The sequence below is a fragment of the Stomoxys calcitrans genome, chromosome 4 (assembly GCF_963082655.1).
Source record: "Stomoxys calcitrans chromosome 4, idStoCalc2.1, whole genome shotgun sequence".
In the NCBI taxonomy this organism is placed as follows: Eukaryota; Metazoa; Arthropoda; class Insecta; order Diptera; family Muscidae; genus Stomoxys; species Stomoxys calcitrans.
In genome coordinates this window covers 37,834,179-37,851,591 of record NC_081555.1, presented here as the reverse complement: position 1 = coordinate 37,851,591, position 17,413 = coordinate 37,834,179, and the positions used below count along the sequence as shown (strand labels likewise).

At 40.0% G+C, this 17,413-nt stretch overlaps 1 protein-coding gene across 3 annotated transcripts in view; it reads left to right on the top strand.

Moving 5' to 3' along the window:
- Positions 1 to 633: 633 nt before the first annotated feature.
- LOC106083571 (uncharacterized) overlaps positions 634 to 17,413 on the top strand; it is a 57,083-nt gene continuing 40,303 nt past the window's right edge. Inside the window, exons 1-2 of one of the 3 annotated variants that reach the window (XM_059366988.1) lie at positions 634 to 699; positions 3,096 to 4,225. In XM_059366988.1, coding sequence (XP_059222971.1) covers positions 4,001 to 4,225 — 225 coding nt within the window. In that variant the 5' untranslated portion in view covers positions 634 to 699; positions 3,096 to 4,000. Of the gene's footprint in view, positions 700 to 2,097; positions 2,248 to 3,051; positions 4,226 to 17,413 lie in introns of those variants that run through there. The other 2 variants (XM_013246686.2, XM_059366989.1) reach the window with 2 other exon arrangements.

The window sequence follows — 17,413 nt, the reverse complement described above, 5'->3', positions numbered from 1 at the left end:
CCACCCAATTGGGGGACCTTCATATTCACCAGAGCTCTTGCATAGATTTCACATTATTTAAAACCCCTTGTATGTTCAAGAAGTCCGCCAAAGGCTTCACTTTGGCCCACACCCAAATTCTAGGGTGTGGGTGGATAAGGGTATAAAGAACGTCCTGTCATCAAATTTTGCATACCAAATTCTAGGGTGTGGGCGGATAGGGGTATAAAGAACGTCCTGCCATCAAAGTACATGCAGCGCCAGCAAAGCAACTTTACAATGGGGAAATTTTATCAGCAGAAACCGAACCACGGTCTAAGTTCAGATAAGTCTCCACCACTGTTGCATTACTCTCATCGTCTTCAATCTTCCTTATCGAGCCCTCTTCCAGAGGTGCGTTGTTAATCCGGCTTTTCAGCATCGTATCAACTCAATTTACCAAAAGAGGTGGGACCTCCATGTATGCAGTCTAACTTCGCGTCATTAAAAGCCCCCTCTATGCCCAAGAAGTCCGCCAAAGGGCGGATAAGGATCCTGCCATCAGAAGTACATGCCAGCGAAGCGACTTTACACTGGGGGAGATTTATGTGCAGAAACCGAACCACGGTCTGAGTTCAGACAGGTCTCCAGCACAGTTGCATTATCGTCTTCATTCTTTATGTTAATTACCCTCAATGGGGGTTCCTTCAATAATTTGATTCCAATTGCAAGGATTTGAAGGTTAGTTCTTAGAATTAAAAGATTTATCAATGTATGTAACACACAAAATTGATATTTATCTTGTAAAACGGGGTAGAGGTGTATTGCATTCAGTTTCAAAATAGCCCAAAGTTGTTGTTATTATTCCTGTTTGTTTTATTTCCTAGACTTCTTGTTCTTTTGCTAGCCTTCTAGTTCAAAGCCTTTGTGTAAGTGTACGAGAGTGTAAATGTGTGCGCGCACAGATAGCAGATACTCGTTTGCTAGTTTTTGATTGTTATTTATTTATTTTTGTGTGTTTTCTAAATATGAGTGTGTAATTGTAATTTTTCTTCAAAATTCCAGCTGTTTTGTTTTTTTATTATTTTTTGTTTTTGTATTCATCTATGCTAAGGTTGTAAGTCAGCCTGCATGAGAGTGTGTGCGCGAGTTTTATTCTTCTCATTAATGTACACAGAGCAGAAATGTTCCTTCTTCTTCTTCTTCTTCTTGGTGTTGTGTTCTTTTACTTGTTATTTTCATTTTAGATACCAATTCCCCACTTCCCTCCAAACATTTTCTATCGTGCGAGTCACTAAATCTGCACTCAAGGAAGTTGAAAACAATCTCAGGCGATATCATTTTTTACTCTAATTAGTGTCTCGGTACGGGAGAAAACGTGCCACTTGGCGATATATACCTATGAGTGACTAAATAGGGACTAAAAAAAGTGTAAAATTCGATTATCAACGTCATTTATAAAAATAAAAATTTATTTGCCAAATGTCTTTTTTTACCTTTTAGAGTGAGGCTTATTTTTATTTCTCTTTCTAATTTATTTCTTTTCCAAATCAAGATTAATAATCGAAGATTTTCTTTGCAATGATTTTCCCTGACTGGGATTTGAACAGCCAACCTTACGATTGTGAGGCGTATGCTATCCCTCTGTGCTACCGGCCTTTCTTCATTACAGAAGGCTAAGTTAACATACATTCTCTTGTTTGGGTTTTTTTGAGTTAGCGTCCAAAACAATAACAAAAAATCTATTTTTAAATTTGTAGCGATAACAGTTGATTATGAGAAACTAATTAGCGAAACATGAATGATAGAATTTCGACAGTAATGCATTTTGTTGTTGTAAATCTTGAAATCTCTACAAACTATCATACAAAAGGACCTAAAAAGTGACTATTCTGCGAGGGAGTGAGAAAGTCACTTCCAAATGTTTGGAGGGTTACTACTTATTATTATTATTATTTTTATTGTTGTTATAGCAGAGCCCCGTGTAGTCAGTCACATACAAACAAACCAACACACCGCGCACCGCACCACCATACAACATAGCTGGCAGAGCAGCGACGCTGGCGCACAGTCATGTCGAGTCGCACAAGATACTCAACATTTCAGTCGCAGTTAGTTTTCAATATTGGATCAGAGTCGTCGGTTGTCGTTGATTTTATGACGTCGGCCGTCGCATGCATTCCGGATATTATTTTGTGATACAATTTTGGATATTTGTTGATTGTGTGTTGTTTGTTCTCTCCTCACATTTCCTTATTTCCAAGACGTATGGAAAATAGATTATTGAAGGTGTGTGTTAAAAGTTAATTTACAAGAAAAATATCAATCTATCAGTACATAGTGGCGAAAATTAATAAAGTTCTTTTTTCTCCCTGTACCTACTACTACAACAAAAGTTACAAAAAAATCAATTTCAATCATTACAAAATAAAATCCAAAATCTCGCGTTTACTAGTAATCCAGAAATGTGTGCAAGTAACTGCCATCAAAGCCATTGCCGTACTATGTTGTGTGCTGTGTGTTGTTAATTAATTGTTGTTGTTGGTCTGTGCCGCTACTAGCTGGGCTATTTTGCAAACCATTCTTGCTTTCGCACCAAACAGCAGGCCAGCTGCAGATGAACGAACAGCCAACAAGCAAACCAACCACCTATTTCCCATGCTCCCCACCATAATTATTGCTTTGGGTTCTGTGTGCTGTGCTCTTGGTCTGTTTTAGTTTTTGACTGTTGTGTTTATTGTTTGACACTCCTCGTTCGCTACAAAGAGGGTGAGATAATACAAGAGAGGGTTTCTGCTTTGTCTTCCCCGTACCATAAAATAACATGCGTTAAAGACACAACATTTTCCATGTATTCCAATTGGAATCACATTGAGGGTTGCAACATTTTCGGGTTATTCTGTTTTGATTCGGGCATTCGTTCGAACATTTTTCGTATTTTGCTTTGTTTCTTTGCAACCGAAAGTTGGAATAAAAGGAAAAACGAATTATCGTAAGCAACTCAATCATGTTGTGTCTTTAACTTTTGTCACTGGCCATGCTGTATTTCGCTCTAATGCCAACTCTTTTCTTTTCTCACCCTCTTTGGTTCGCTACGGTCTCGGTTCGCACTCACATGCAGACACTTGTTGTTTTAGGTTGGTTCACGTTGTTCTCTAGGGTTTGCCCAAGTTCGTTCACATGTTAGCGCGTGCTGCATCAAACCTGCATCGAACCATGCTGTCGCTGCCATCCACCACCATATGTTTGATGGCTTAAACTTGAAAATCGAAATCAACAAGAAATCCATACCAATAGCCTGCCTATCTAGCATCACTAAACAGAACGTCATAAGAATCAAATCAATCGCGTGTGAAGGAAGATACATTTGTTTTGTTTTTGTCATTCAAGAAGAGTGGTTCGTTCCATCGTATTCGTCTTTGCCCGTTGGCTGCTAGCTGCTATGCTATAATGTTCGTATGTGTATGTGCAAGTGATTTAAGAATTTTAGCAACAAGCCAAAACAAAGTGTGAAGAAAATTTACTATTGTTGTTGTTTTTCTTGTGATTACATATTACATTTCCACCACTTGTCGTCGCTTAGTGTGTGGTGGTGTGCGCGTGGTGCTCTGTCGTACGTGAGTGATGAGCTTTGCCGTTAACACATTAAAGCTAAAGATAAGCCCAACCTTATAAATCACCAACACCCCCTTTTGTTACCAAAGAAGTTAAGCTAAAAAAAGTGTCAATCACTTAAGTGTATACGTGTAAGTGAGCTAGTAGTTTGTAAGCTCATTAATAGTCAAATAGGGAAAGGTAAACAAAAAAGGCTAAACAGATTTCCTTCTCATCACCTAAGATTGACAAGTGTAACACGCATACAAACAGCTGCCTATTGTTTTTGAGATTGAAAGAGGCAGTGACAGAAAGAGAGATTGAGAGAGAGAGAGAAAAACCAAAATAGAGTGCTTTGTAAATTTATCTCTCTCTGCTATAGTTACGTGCTCGAGTGTGTGTGTGTGTGGTGTAACCAAACAATAACAGTCATTTAAATGTCATCAATATGGATACAGCAACTACAACAACAACAACAACTGAAGCAGCAGCAACATCAGCAGCAGCAGCAGCTGCTGCTGCAAATACCCATACAACAGCAGCTACATCGTCAAATTTACAGCAATTATGCCGCATTTGCATCTCATCGAATGTTAATTGCAGCACACAAATGATTTCGTTATTTGGCGAAGATACATTATGGCGAAAAATTACAACATTGGCTGATGTTCAGGTATGTGTAACTGTATGTAAGAGTGTTTGAGTGTATGTAAGTCTACGTTTGTAATTTAATATGCTATTATTGTCGTCTCCCTAGTCGACGACATTGCGGTCGCTTGCTATTATTATTCATTCTCAATTAATTTTCTTTTGCTTTATTTTTCTTATTAACATTTTACTTAATTTATACTTATTCACCAACACCACCACCACTGACAGACAATTGACATAAATACACCACACTGTGATGTATGATAGACGGTTATTTAGTGTGTATATCGACAACATTTATTTGTAATCTAAACAGTAAATTATCATTAATTTATGAATATTGAAATCGATTTCTGTTTTTATTTAACAATATGTAATAAATATATTTTCTACTGACAGATATGTTGAATTTTTATACTACACTTTCGAGGTGTTTCCTTATCCTAGGCTATAAGTTGGGTAACGCAGAATTATTAAACCCCGTGTACACTATTAAACACCGTTTATCTTGAAGAAGTATCGCAGAAAACCAAGGCACTTGGATATTTATTCTGAGTTCAGCTAAACCCCCGTTTACACCGCTCTTTAAATTCGAATTTAATGGCTCGATCATCTGTTTTCCCTTTATAAAAAGATAACGAGAGCTATAAATCTGGATTTAATGAGCAGTGTAAACGGGGTTTTAGCTGAACTCAAAATAAATATCCAAACGCTTTAATTTTCTGCGATACTTCTCCAAGATATGAAATCTACACTTATAGAAAAATTGATGGCAAACGTATTTATTGTATCACAATGTCATACGGTGTGAAGCAACCCGGTATGGTAACAAAACAATAGCCCCTAGTATGGATTAAATATAAATAAATACCGTTTGGGTATTGGATTTATTACAATACAGGTATTGATATTAATGCCAAACTGTTATAGGCTTAAGTAACTTAGGTTGGGTTAGGATAAAAGAGGGTGCGGATATTAATCCGCCTCATGGACATACAGCTAAGCCAGTAATCAATCGGCTTGTTGTACGCTCTAAATATTAACGAGTAAGAGAGTGTTTAGGCCTTGCCGAATCTTATATACCCTCCACCATGGATAAAATTTGTCGAGTTCTTTGCGCGGTATCCCTTTTTAGACAAACATTGGAGCTTTATCAAGTCCGATTCCGACTCTAAATTAATTAAATGCTTAACATTGTAGAAGTCATTGTGTAATATTTCAGTCCATTCGGATAAGAATTGCGCCTTGTAGGGCTCAAGAAGCAAAATCGAGAGATCGGTTTATACGGGAAATGTATCAAGCTATAGATCGATTCAGACCCTAATGGACACATATATTGAAGATCATGGGAGAAGTCGTTGTACAAAATGTCTGTTAAATCGGATGTGAATTGCGGCCTCTAGAGGCTCAAGAATTCAAGATCCGATTTGCGTAATACTAAGCATAGTTGTTGAAATTCATAACAAAACACCTAATGCAAAATTTGAGCCAAATCGAATGAGAATTGCGCCCTATAGCGGCTCGAGAAGTCAAGATTCCTGATCGGTGTATATGGAGTCTTAGAAGGCTATTTCGAGGTGTTACAAACAGAATGAGGAAATTAGTATATCCCCATCCTATGGTGAAGGGTATAAAAAGTAACCTTAAGCTGGTGTCTGTTACTCGCGAAAGCCGGACAATGACATAGGAAATGTTCCAACGCACAGTGCCATAGAATCAAAAACACTAGAACGGATAAATATAGCTCTTTGAAATTTGAAATGATTAGAGCTGAAGTGTTATCGAAATCATGTGGAAAATATCAAGGCCATAGATGTTCCGGGCGCCTCTTGGCAGTCCCCTCAAATTGGTCACCTCTGTATTTTAAAATATTGTTCGGGTTACAAAAAAGTCCGATTGAGGTATACAAAATCTCCACAAGTTTCGAGGATATTCGAACCAAGATTGGCTTCGTGTTTTCTAATTTACAAAGGAATTTGTGGTTCGATTTTCATTTTGATACTTGATTTGGATTGGTAATAAATTTACAATAACTTTGCTGCGGTATGCGCAAACATCCGATAATTCAGTTTAAAGTTATACAGTTTAGAAGTAAACATTTCGAATTTTTGCATTTTTAAGTTCATATGATTTAAATTTGTATAACAAACAACGCAGTTCCTCGGCCGAGTTTTCGTGTTAGTATAGAAAAATTTGTAGTTAATATGGTTAAGCTTAGAAACTTTGTTCCGGCTCGTCCATGGGTTCTGAATTAAGGCAACATGAATCTTGCCCTTGCTGATTTTGTGTGTATCCTTCTCGCTCCGATGGAGGTTTATCTGGATGACCTCAATCATTGGTCATTCAGTAAATAGGCTTCTTGGCTCCTTGTTCGTTCCTGTCACTGCATTGCGTTAGGCTGTTTCGAGCTTTCCGTCCCTGCACTACCTGATGTTCCAATATTAGGATCTTTGTCTATCCTTGTCGTAGAAATCCTGAGTAAATGGGATTCTTGGGAGTAGTTGATGGTCTCTTCGTCGGTTCCCTGTTCGTTAGCCTGCATTAAGACTGCCCTGCACAGCCTGATGTTTCAATATTGGGATCTTGGCTTTCCTTGTCTTTCGAATCCTGAGATAGTCGTTGATGGTTCCATCGTCGGTGAATGTTAGCTGGGCTGTGGTGAGTCTGAGGTTCCACTATTAGGATCTTAAGTAAATGGGTTTCTTGGGAGTAGGTGATGGTCTCATCGTCGGCTCCCTGTTTGTTAGGCTGCATTTAGTTTCACTGTACTGCATTTAGTTTCACTGTTTCAATATAAGAACCTTTGTCTATCCTGTTCTTTCGAGTGGGAGAAACTCGAAAAAAAAACTAGTAAAAATATGCCATTTGAGAACGGAACGGTGAGTTCACTCAGAGGCCAGTTTGGCCCATTGTGGTACACTAGAGAGAGAAAGGGGTTCCCCCCCCCCGTCGGAACCATCCTGTTCCCTCAACAAACCTCAGAAGAGATACCAGAGATACGTTTGCAAGTTCACCCAGATCACAGAAGAAACGGCGCCCCAGAAAGAAAACCCTACGTCTATGCAAACCCAGAAAGGAACACAGCAAGTGCCCAATAGTCTCCTCCTCATCCTCATCGAGGCAACTCCTACGGAAGTTATTGTGCGGTATCCCCATGCGCGCCGCCATGCGGCCAATGGCACAATGTCCGTTTATGACCTCTGTCAAAGTACTCATCAACCTTTTATCGAACGCCAGCAACTCCCTCGTCCTCCTCCGGTCGATGACCGGTCATAGCACCTTCACAGTCCGGCAACCATCTACCATGTCCCACCTCGCCACCGACGCCGCCCTGGCCATCACATCTACTGTGTTCAGTAGCTCGACAAATGGCACGTAGGCAAGACCGCTGACTGGTCCGCCCGACACAAACGAACCCCTCCAGGCGCACTCGTCCGCTCTCTCATTTCCTGGAATCTCCTCATGCCCGGGAACCCATGTCAGCGTCACATCGTGGGCCCGGAGCCTATCCAAGGATTCAAAACAGTCCGCAACGCATCTCGACCCTAAGGCCTTGAGCGCCGCCATACTGTCCACATATATTCTGAGTTTCGAGGGTGGTAAGCCCCTTGCCAGAATTTTTCTTGCGGCTGCTGCAATGGCACAGACCTCTTCCCAAAAGACCGTACACTCGTTCAGCAGTCTCAGAGACATACTGATATTGAGTGCATCAGAGTAGACCCCCAATCCAGTCCCTGACTCCATCTTGGAGCCATCTGTGTAGATCGAGGTCTCATCCTCTTCAAGTACACCATACGCCCTCCATTCGTTCCTCTCAGGAAAACGAATCGCGAATGCCCTCACTCCAGTCGGCACTGGGCCAGGTAGTCGGACGGAGATAACTATTTGAAATTTCAAGATACAAGGTGGTCCGGGCGCCTCTAAATTTGATAACCTCGGCATTTCGAAAAACTGTTCGGTTATTGATTTTCAAAATTCTGATTTAAAATCGGCCTCCACAGCAAATTTACTAAAACTGTGGATGTGGAAACTAGACGTTAGAAATTTTGCACAAATACTACATATTAGTGTAGGTCGGTTGGGATTGTAAGTGGGCCAAATCGGTCTATGTTTTCATATAGCTGCCATACAAACCGATCTTGGGTCTTGACTTCTTGAGCCTCTAGAGGGCGCAATTCTTTTAAGATTTGGCTGAAATTTTCCACATAACGTTGAGGAATGACTTTCAACAACTATGCCATGTATGGTCCAAACCAGTCCATAACCTGATATAGCCGCCATATAAACCGATCTCCCGATTAGACTTCTTGAGCTTCTACAATAGAAGGTGCAATTCTAATACAATGTGGTTTATATTTTGCATACATCGTTTTGGTGCCAAATGTGCCAAGTGTTAGACTACACTTATACATAACCTGATTAGCTGCCGTATAAACCGATGTGCCAATTTGAAACTCTGAACCACTGGAGGGCTCAATTTTTATTCGACTTACCTGAAATTTTGGAGGTGGTATTTTTCTATGACTTCTAATACCCATGGCAATTACGCTACACATCGGTGGTGAATAACTTGATGTAGCTCATATATATGTTGAAAGAATCATTCAAAGAACTTGAAAATTCGATCCATGGTGGAGGGTATATAAGATGCGGCCCGGCCGAACTTTTCTTACAAATTTTTTCAATCGAACCTCCAAAAGAACATATGGCCTTATCGAAACAATATGGGACACATGTAATTATAGTGTGAATATTAGGAAACAAGTGTCTGAGATGCTCGAAATATTTAACAAACTCTCATGCAGAACGCCCGGGATAATGTAGGACTTAAATGAAAGCTATTTGGAAGTAGTGTACGAATCTGATATCCACCCAACAAAACCCCATTTAACGAATATGCAGGTCGATCGGGACAATATGGTACTCAAATTAAGGCAATTCGATAATAGATCACATATCATACATCCAAATTTGGAATTAGGTGAAACCAGGAAGGGCATCCGAGAAATACCCATGGCTCTGAACACCGACTTCAAAATATTTAAAGAAACATTTAATTTAAAAATCTATTTAAAGGCGTGGCGAAGCACACCAAGCCAGCCAGTATAACCATAAAATTAAGTTTTCGATAAAAATGTTCTATGTTTTGCAGACGGTTTTTTTATGGAAAGAAAATTTGAGACATATCTTCAAAATTCATTAAATTCATCTTTCCGATTTTCAAAGCAAAGATTTTCAACTCATGTTTCGCCACCAAGTGAGACAAGCCACATAACAGACTGGATGAAGTGTTTATATGGCAAATCAAAATTTTTAACGAGTACGTTGGACGGGCATTATTAATTGTTCATTTTCAGCATGAAATAAACAAATTTGTTTGTTTCTTGTTGTTGTTGTTATCATTTTTTTATTTTTATTGCTAGCATATTGTGTGTGCATGTGATTGCGTGCTTGCCTATATGTGTCTCTCTGTATCTGGCTCTGTGTGTGTGTGTGTTTGTGTGTGTTGCTTTGTGGTTTTCAAGCAAATACAATTTTGCAAATTTATTAAATTTCATATCAAATTGTTGAGATTTTCAATTAAACCAAATAAATAAAGAAACCAGCAAGCAAGCTGGCAAACGAAGACATCGCCAAGTAGTGGCGACGACTGTGGTTTGAGGTATGCGGGGACAGAGGCGTGGAACAATGGTAAATAGAGTGTTTGAGAGGGGTCTGAGCTGTATGTGAGGGGGAGCAGACATACAAATGTGAAAACATTAATTTAAACGAATGAAAAGAAACTTGTCGCACACACACACACACGCACACACCCAAACACTCATATGAACGCGCCCGCCCATATTATTCCCATATTCCACACTTACTTACTAAATAACAATAATTTTTATTAAATTAAATTTCAACTTTTGTATACAATTTGTGAGAGTGTGTATGTGTGTGTGTGTGTGTGTTTTATGAGAGTTTTGTGCAATTCAATAATACCAAGAGCGGAGAGAAGGGGGCTAAAACAAACAAACAAACCAAACCAAATTTGTGTTTTATTTCATTTCAGTTCATTTTAGTCGAGTTTTTGAGCTTATTTTTTTTTTTTAATTTGTATTTTTCATTCAATTAAAGTTTTTTTTTTGTTGTTCTTGTTGTTGTACGAGTATTTTTAACGTCGTCAAATATGTTTTTACAACAATGATTACTTATTTATGTGTGACGTTGTTTGATGACAGATGGATAGCATGGATGGACAGACATATGGTCTGGCATTTGGACATTCCAAAGGTTTTGGTTGTTTAGTAAGCTGCGTTATACAGTGGAGCAATATTCTAAATGATTACAAATCTTATATAAAAACCAATAAGGAAAGGCAAAAGTCGGGTGGAGCGGCTGTATAATACCCTACACCCTACCCTATACGTACAAAGTGGGAGCCAATTTGGACCAATTTTGATGGAGCTCGGCGAATGTTTTCAGATGGGTTATTTAACAATCCGTATCAAATTTCGGGCAGATATGTTCAAACTGTAATACCTACGGTTGAGAAATGACAAAATTTTTGCAATATTTCTCAAAGTCGGACGAACATATATATGAGAGCTATATCAAAATCTAAACCGATTTCGAGCAAACTTCTCAGATATTTTGGTAGTAGTCGAGGAAAGCGCTGTGCAAAATTTTGACAAGATTGATCAATAAATGCGCTTGCAGTGGCTCTTGAAGTGCAAATCGGGGGATATACATATATGACAGCTATATCTAAATCTGAACCGATTTCCATGAAATTCACCTATAATGACGAGAGTAAAGAGAAAATACTTCATGCCAAATTTCGAGAGAATCGGTTAACAAATGAGCACTTTTTTTGCAATCTTACTGCAAATCGGATGAGCATATATATGGAAGCTATATCTAAATTTGAACTGATTTCGAGCAAACTTTTTAGACATTGTGGAAGTCTTCGAGGAAACCGTTGTACAAAGTTTTGAGAACCTGGTCCATATATTTTACGAAAAATCTTTCTCTCAAATACTCCAAGCACTACCTCATCTGCTTTCACAAGTACCCATTCTTCAGAACCATATAACAGCACGTGTAGTATCAGTGTCTTGTATAGTGTAATCTTCGTCTGTCGAGAGGTGGCCTTGTTTCTAAACTGCTTACTATGTACAAAGTATCATCTGTTTGCCAGTATTATTATTCGCTTAATCTCAAAACTAGTGTCATTCGTTTCGGTTACGGCGGTGCCGAGGTAGATAAAGTTACTGACTGTCTCAAAGTTGTGGTTCCCAATTTTCTCCATTTTCTTTATCTGCTCGATTGTGCAAGGCTTTTTGGGAGTTGAAACCATCCATTTCGTCTTATCTCCATTTACTGCCAGTCCCATTTTCACTGACTCTCTTTCGATTCTTTCAAAGGCTGCAGTTACTACTTCGGGTGACCGACCTATGATATCGATGTCGTCGGCATAGGCGAGTAGCATGTATTCTCTTGTGATTAGTGTGCCATATCTATTCACATCTGCATCTCGTATAATCTTCTCCAGCAGGATGTTAAAGAGATCACACGATAGGCTGTCTCCTTGTCTGAAACCTCGTTTGGTATTAAATGGTTGTCAGCGTGTCGCCTCCGGTCTTTAATAACCCCGGGTAACCCGTCAGCTCCTGCTGCCTTCTTATTCTTTAGTTGGGTCACTGCTACTTGGACCTCATTCTGACTAGGAGGTAAACATTCTATACCATCATCAGGGATTGGTTGTGCGGTATCCTCTTTGCCGCCAACATCGGACACTAGCAGTTGGGTAAAATGTTCTTTCTATACCCTCAGCATGTTATCTGTGTCAGTTACCACACTATATTTGTCTCTGCAGGAGGATGTGCCTGCACGAAAGCCATCGGTTTGATGTTTAATTCTTTGGTAGAATTTCCGGACTTCATTCTGACTCTTGTACATCTCAATTCGCTCACATTCACCTCTTTCCATTTCCTTTTTCTTTCTGCGGAATAGACGTTTCTCCTCTCTCCTTTTCTCCCGATACCTCTCTTTCATCTGGCGCGTTGCTACTGATTGCAGGGTTGCTCGATATGCCGCATTCTTTGCTTCAGCAGCATCTCGACACTCGAACCATGGGTTTTTTGGAGGAGGCTTCCGGTACCCAAGTACGGATTTCGCGGCATTTTCCATGGAGTGGGCAATAGTTTGCCACTGCGCCATTATATCATCGGAACAAGGAGTGCTTTCATCAAGCAGTTGGGTCAGTCGAGTGGAGTATGCCGCTGCCATTTGTTGTGTCTGCAGCTTTTCAATGTCCAGCTGCCGTGCAGTGTTAGATCGTACTTTCCTCGCCATGTTCAAACGGGTGCGAACCTTTGCTGCAACAAGGTAATGATCCGAATCTATACTCGCTCCACGGATCGATCGTACATCTAACACGCTGGATGAATGCCTTCCATCTATCACAACGTGATCAATTTGGTTTCTCGTGTTTTGATCGGGTGACAGCCATGTGGCTTTGTGAATATTTTTATGTTGAAATCTGGTGCTACTAACTACCATGTTTTCTGCCGCAGCGAAATCTATCAGCCTCAACCCATTACTGGACGTTATCTCATGGATGCTAAACTTTCCGACTGTTGGACCAAACATGTCTTCCTTCCCTATTTTCGCATTAGAATCACCCAAAACGATTTTAATATCATGGGCGGGGCAGCGGTCATATTCTCTCTCTAGGCGCTCATAGAAAATATTCTTGGTCTGTTCGTCTTTGTCTTCCGTCGGGAAATGGATACAAAAAAGACTGATGTTGAAGAATTTGGCTTTTATGCCGATTGTGGCTAACCTCTCATCCACCGGAGTAAAGCTGGAGACTAGGTGTTTCAGTCTCCGACTAACTACAAATCCACAGCCAAATTCATGCCTTGTGTTATGGCAGCTATAGTATAGCTGGTCACCGTTTGGTGTTGTAGTGACGCCATTCCCAGTTCATCGCACTTCCTGTAAGGCGGTTATATCTGCCTTGTACTTCTCTAATACATCCGCCAGCGCGTATAATGCACCTTCACTATAAAGAGTGGGGGCAGATCGGCAAATCATGGTCGTTTTTTTCGTTTGCGTGGGTCGTCAAAGTTGGGGGGGGGGGGGTCCGTTTTGACTATTCCTTTGTTTCTCATAGTAGTTCTCAGTTTTCCGGGGGCGGGTTACTGGCCCAGCGCCCCAACCGCATGGGTTTTGTGGGATTGCACACGCATCCCTCGTTGTGGCGTGCCGCTTGCTCCAAGATCCGACGCTCGCCGCCCCTAACCTGGGAACAGACGCTGATGTTGGCCATTGGTTATTTAAAGGCGCCAATAACTCGCCTTGTCATCTCGAGTATCATTGCCACTCAGTATTTAATTAAGAGCCAGTGCCACCTGACTCTACGCTGAGACTCTCCTCTCGAAAATCGCTGTATGCCCGCGGCCGCATTTGCAGCTACTCCGCATAAAAACGGAGCTTTCCACCATCCGCAATGTGAACGGATGGTGGAAAGCAATCAGCTAAGCTTCCCGTGATAACGATCGGCACCACACAAGTCGGAGCTCAAAGTTCCAGCCTGTGTGGTGCTCATAGTTATCCCGTATCGAAATATGCTACGCTTTTTATGGAGCCAAGACTTTAAATCGAGATATCGGTCTATATGGCAACTATATTCAAATCTGGACCGATTTGGGCCAATTTGGAGAAAGATATCGAAGGGCCTTACCCAACTCACTGTCCCAAATTTCAGCAAAATGGGATAATAAATGTGGCTTTTATGGGCCTAAGACCCCAAATCGGTGGATCGGTCTTTATGGCAGCTATATCCAAATCTGAACCGATCTGCGCCAAATCAAAGAAGGATGTCGAAGAGCCTAACGCAACTCACTGTCCCAAATTTTGGCGACATCAGAAAATAAATGTGCCTTTTATAGTCCCAATACCTTAAATCGAGAGATCGGTCTATATGGCAGCTATATTCAAATCTTTGCGGATTTGGGCCAAATTGGAGAAAGATATCGAAGGGCCTTACACAACTCTCTCTCCCAAATTTCAGCAAAATCGTATAATAAATTTGGCTTTTATGGGCCTAAGACCCTAAATCGGCGGATCGGTCTATATGTGGGCTATATCAAGATATAGTCCGATATAGCCCATATTCGAACTTAACCTGCTTATGGACAAAAATAGAATCTGTGTAAAATTTGAGCTCAATATCTCTATTTTTAAAGACTGTAGCGCGTGATTTCAACAGGCAGACGGACGGACGGACATGGCTGGATCGTCTTAGATTTTTAGGCTGATCAAGAATATATATTTACTTTATAGCTTCGAAAATGGATAGTTCGATGTGTGGCAAACGGAATGACAAAATGAATATACCCCCATCCTTGGGTGGTGGGTATAAAAAGAAGTGCTGTCCGATACTTAATGCACTTGGTGGAATTCTTTAAACCTGGATAATTTCCTTCTTTGAAATTTAATCAGCACGATTAAAACAGACATCTGTGTAAGCTCACAATAAAAATTCAGGCCACACAAGTGGTATTGAAAATTGTCTTCAGAATGATTTAACGGTTAAAATCGTTAATGTTCTACCAAAATCCAATAAAACGCTTTAAAACTCTACTTTAGATTAAAAGTCCCCATTTCCATGAAACTACTGTGCGCTGTGGTGTTTGTTTGCTGCTGCTACTACTTTTTCACCGTTTCAGGTGAACAAAACAAAAGAAACGACAAAAATACGGAATTACCAAAACAGAACAAAAAGTAAAATTCATATTCTTTTAAAATCAAACTATAAGTCCACCAAATAAAAATAAATAAAGCAACTTGATTGCCTGAGTTATTGAAATATTTTCAAATTTCTTATTCAAGTTTGCCTTAAAAACCAACAAACAAAAAATTTTCTTATGGCACCAATTTACTCACTCAGTCACTAACTCGCTCCTCATGCGCTCACCAATTCCCAGTTACAATGTTTGTGTGACAGCGGCGGATATATGTGGTTTTGACTGACTGACTGCCTGCCTGCTCTTTGGTTTCTCGTACTGGTGTTGGCCACCAAATACGACAAAACTAGTCCATAGACAAAACAATCCACAAAGTTATAAAAGAAGGCAAACAAACAAAAAAAAACTGAAAAATGTTTTTTTTATTTCCTTTGAAATGTATGCCCAAGTCACAAACAAGTGAGGCCGACAAATCATTGATTTCCACAATTGTTGGTTGCTGTGATTGATGTCGATTTCTTAATATAGTCTGCTGATCTGTTTGTGCCACAAGAAGTGATCTAGAATAGCCCCTTGAGTATTGTGAAAACACCGATCGGTCTTGATCGGTATCTTGTAGCCAAATCGAGATTGAGAAAAATCTTGGTGTTGTGTCCTGTTTTATTTTATTAACACAATATCAATATTTTTCATTTAATTAAGTTGAACAATGAGAGAATGATGCAAAGTGCGGTAGGAAAGTTTATAAGTTTGACATTTTTTGAATGATGGAAAAATGTTTACATTTTGGTAAGGGAATTAATATCATGGGCCTAATATTTGTGCGGAATCGTCACGACCTTCTCCAGATGGCGAATTTAGGGTCTATTCAAACTAATATCGTTGGGGGTTTATGTCCGTGAAGATAAATTTGAATATGACTTAGCCAAGACACAAACCTGACACTTTAACAGAGTCATGTTAAGTGATTAACAGAGCTCTGTTAACTAATTTTCTTTTATAATTTAAATTAAAAAAATAATTTTTAGCATTTCCTCACCTAATATTTTATAAAATCACTTGCTAAAGAATTTATCTTTTTGAATAAAGGGACTTCTGATTCTAAAAGCACTTGGTAGGGGCTAATTCTGGTACTAGTTAGTATCACCTATCTATGACGAGTTCACTGCAATGCCGTTTTAAAAATGGGTCATTTAGGTCTTCAAAAAATATTTTTGGCATACAGAGGGTTTGGTTATTATTAAACATTTTATAGTTGTAGATAAATTCTTTAGCAAGTGATTTTAGAAAATACTAGGTGAGAAAAAGCTAAAAATTATTTTTTTATTTAAAATATAAAAGAAAATTAGTTAACAGTGCTCTGTTAATCACTTAACATAGCTCTGTTAAAATGTCAGGTTTGTGTCTTGGCTAAGTTATATTCAAAGTTATCTTCACGGACATTAGGGGTTAAACGTCCAGCTGTTATGAAACTTTGATGCGAATTGGACAGGAGCGATTTGAACAGGAGCAACCTGTTGAACCCTTAAGTGGAGCGGACTTTTTGCTCCACAAGAATATTCTGTAACTCGCAATAGGTAGAGATTTTCGAAAAAAGTTTTAAATCATTCAAGGATAGCTACGATAGTGTTGTTCTTTAGGGGTTGATAATCTGTGTATGTTTCCAGTGGAGCAGCATATCTAGAGCCTGGGAGTAGGCTAAAAATTAAGACCAAAGACCCAACAGCTGAGGTGGTGGTATCAGGCCGTAGCATGTTGTCTGCTGCTGAGACCTCGAATGAAGGAGTGGCTGCGCCAGGCTCCACTAGCCGACAGACAACTGGTCAGCAGGCTCTTTTGACGAAGACACCCGGTTCGAGTCTTAGAGACAAGGCCGAACTTACTTTATTTTCCCATGCCTATTTATATTTGCCTAGGCCATCGGCCTTCTCTGGCAAACTTATTCGCTCTTTAAGAGATTAGAATAATAAAAAGCGCATAGCTCTTATTTTTACAGAAATGCTTGGTGCGACTCTCACCGATAAGCAGAGAGGCTCCCTTAATTGGGTTCGGAGATTCGCTGCATAGGCTTTCCCAAAGGTTACACGTCTAGATTCGGACACGGCACCGCAGTCAGCTAAAAGGCACCGGTCAGCTGGAGGGCATTCCATGCCCACAAGAACTAAGGCGAACAATAACTGTATGGGTCCAAGATCCTCTGCTCTTACATATTCTTCCCACATGCCACAGCAATTTGCGATTAAGGCAAAAGTAGAAACAAGGTCCTCAAGCCACTTGCCGATTGTGACCAGGGATCACACGATACACGTCACCTGTTTAACTGCCCAACCAGACCTTGACTCAGACTCAAATTCTTCTGGACGCACCCCATCTAAATCGCAGAGTTCCTGGTTCTTGACACTCAACGGAATCAAGCAGACGAAATATAGAACACTACAAACTGCTACAACAACAACAAGATCCTTTGCTGA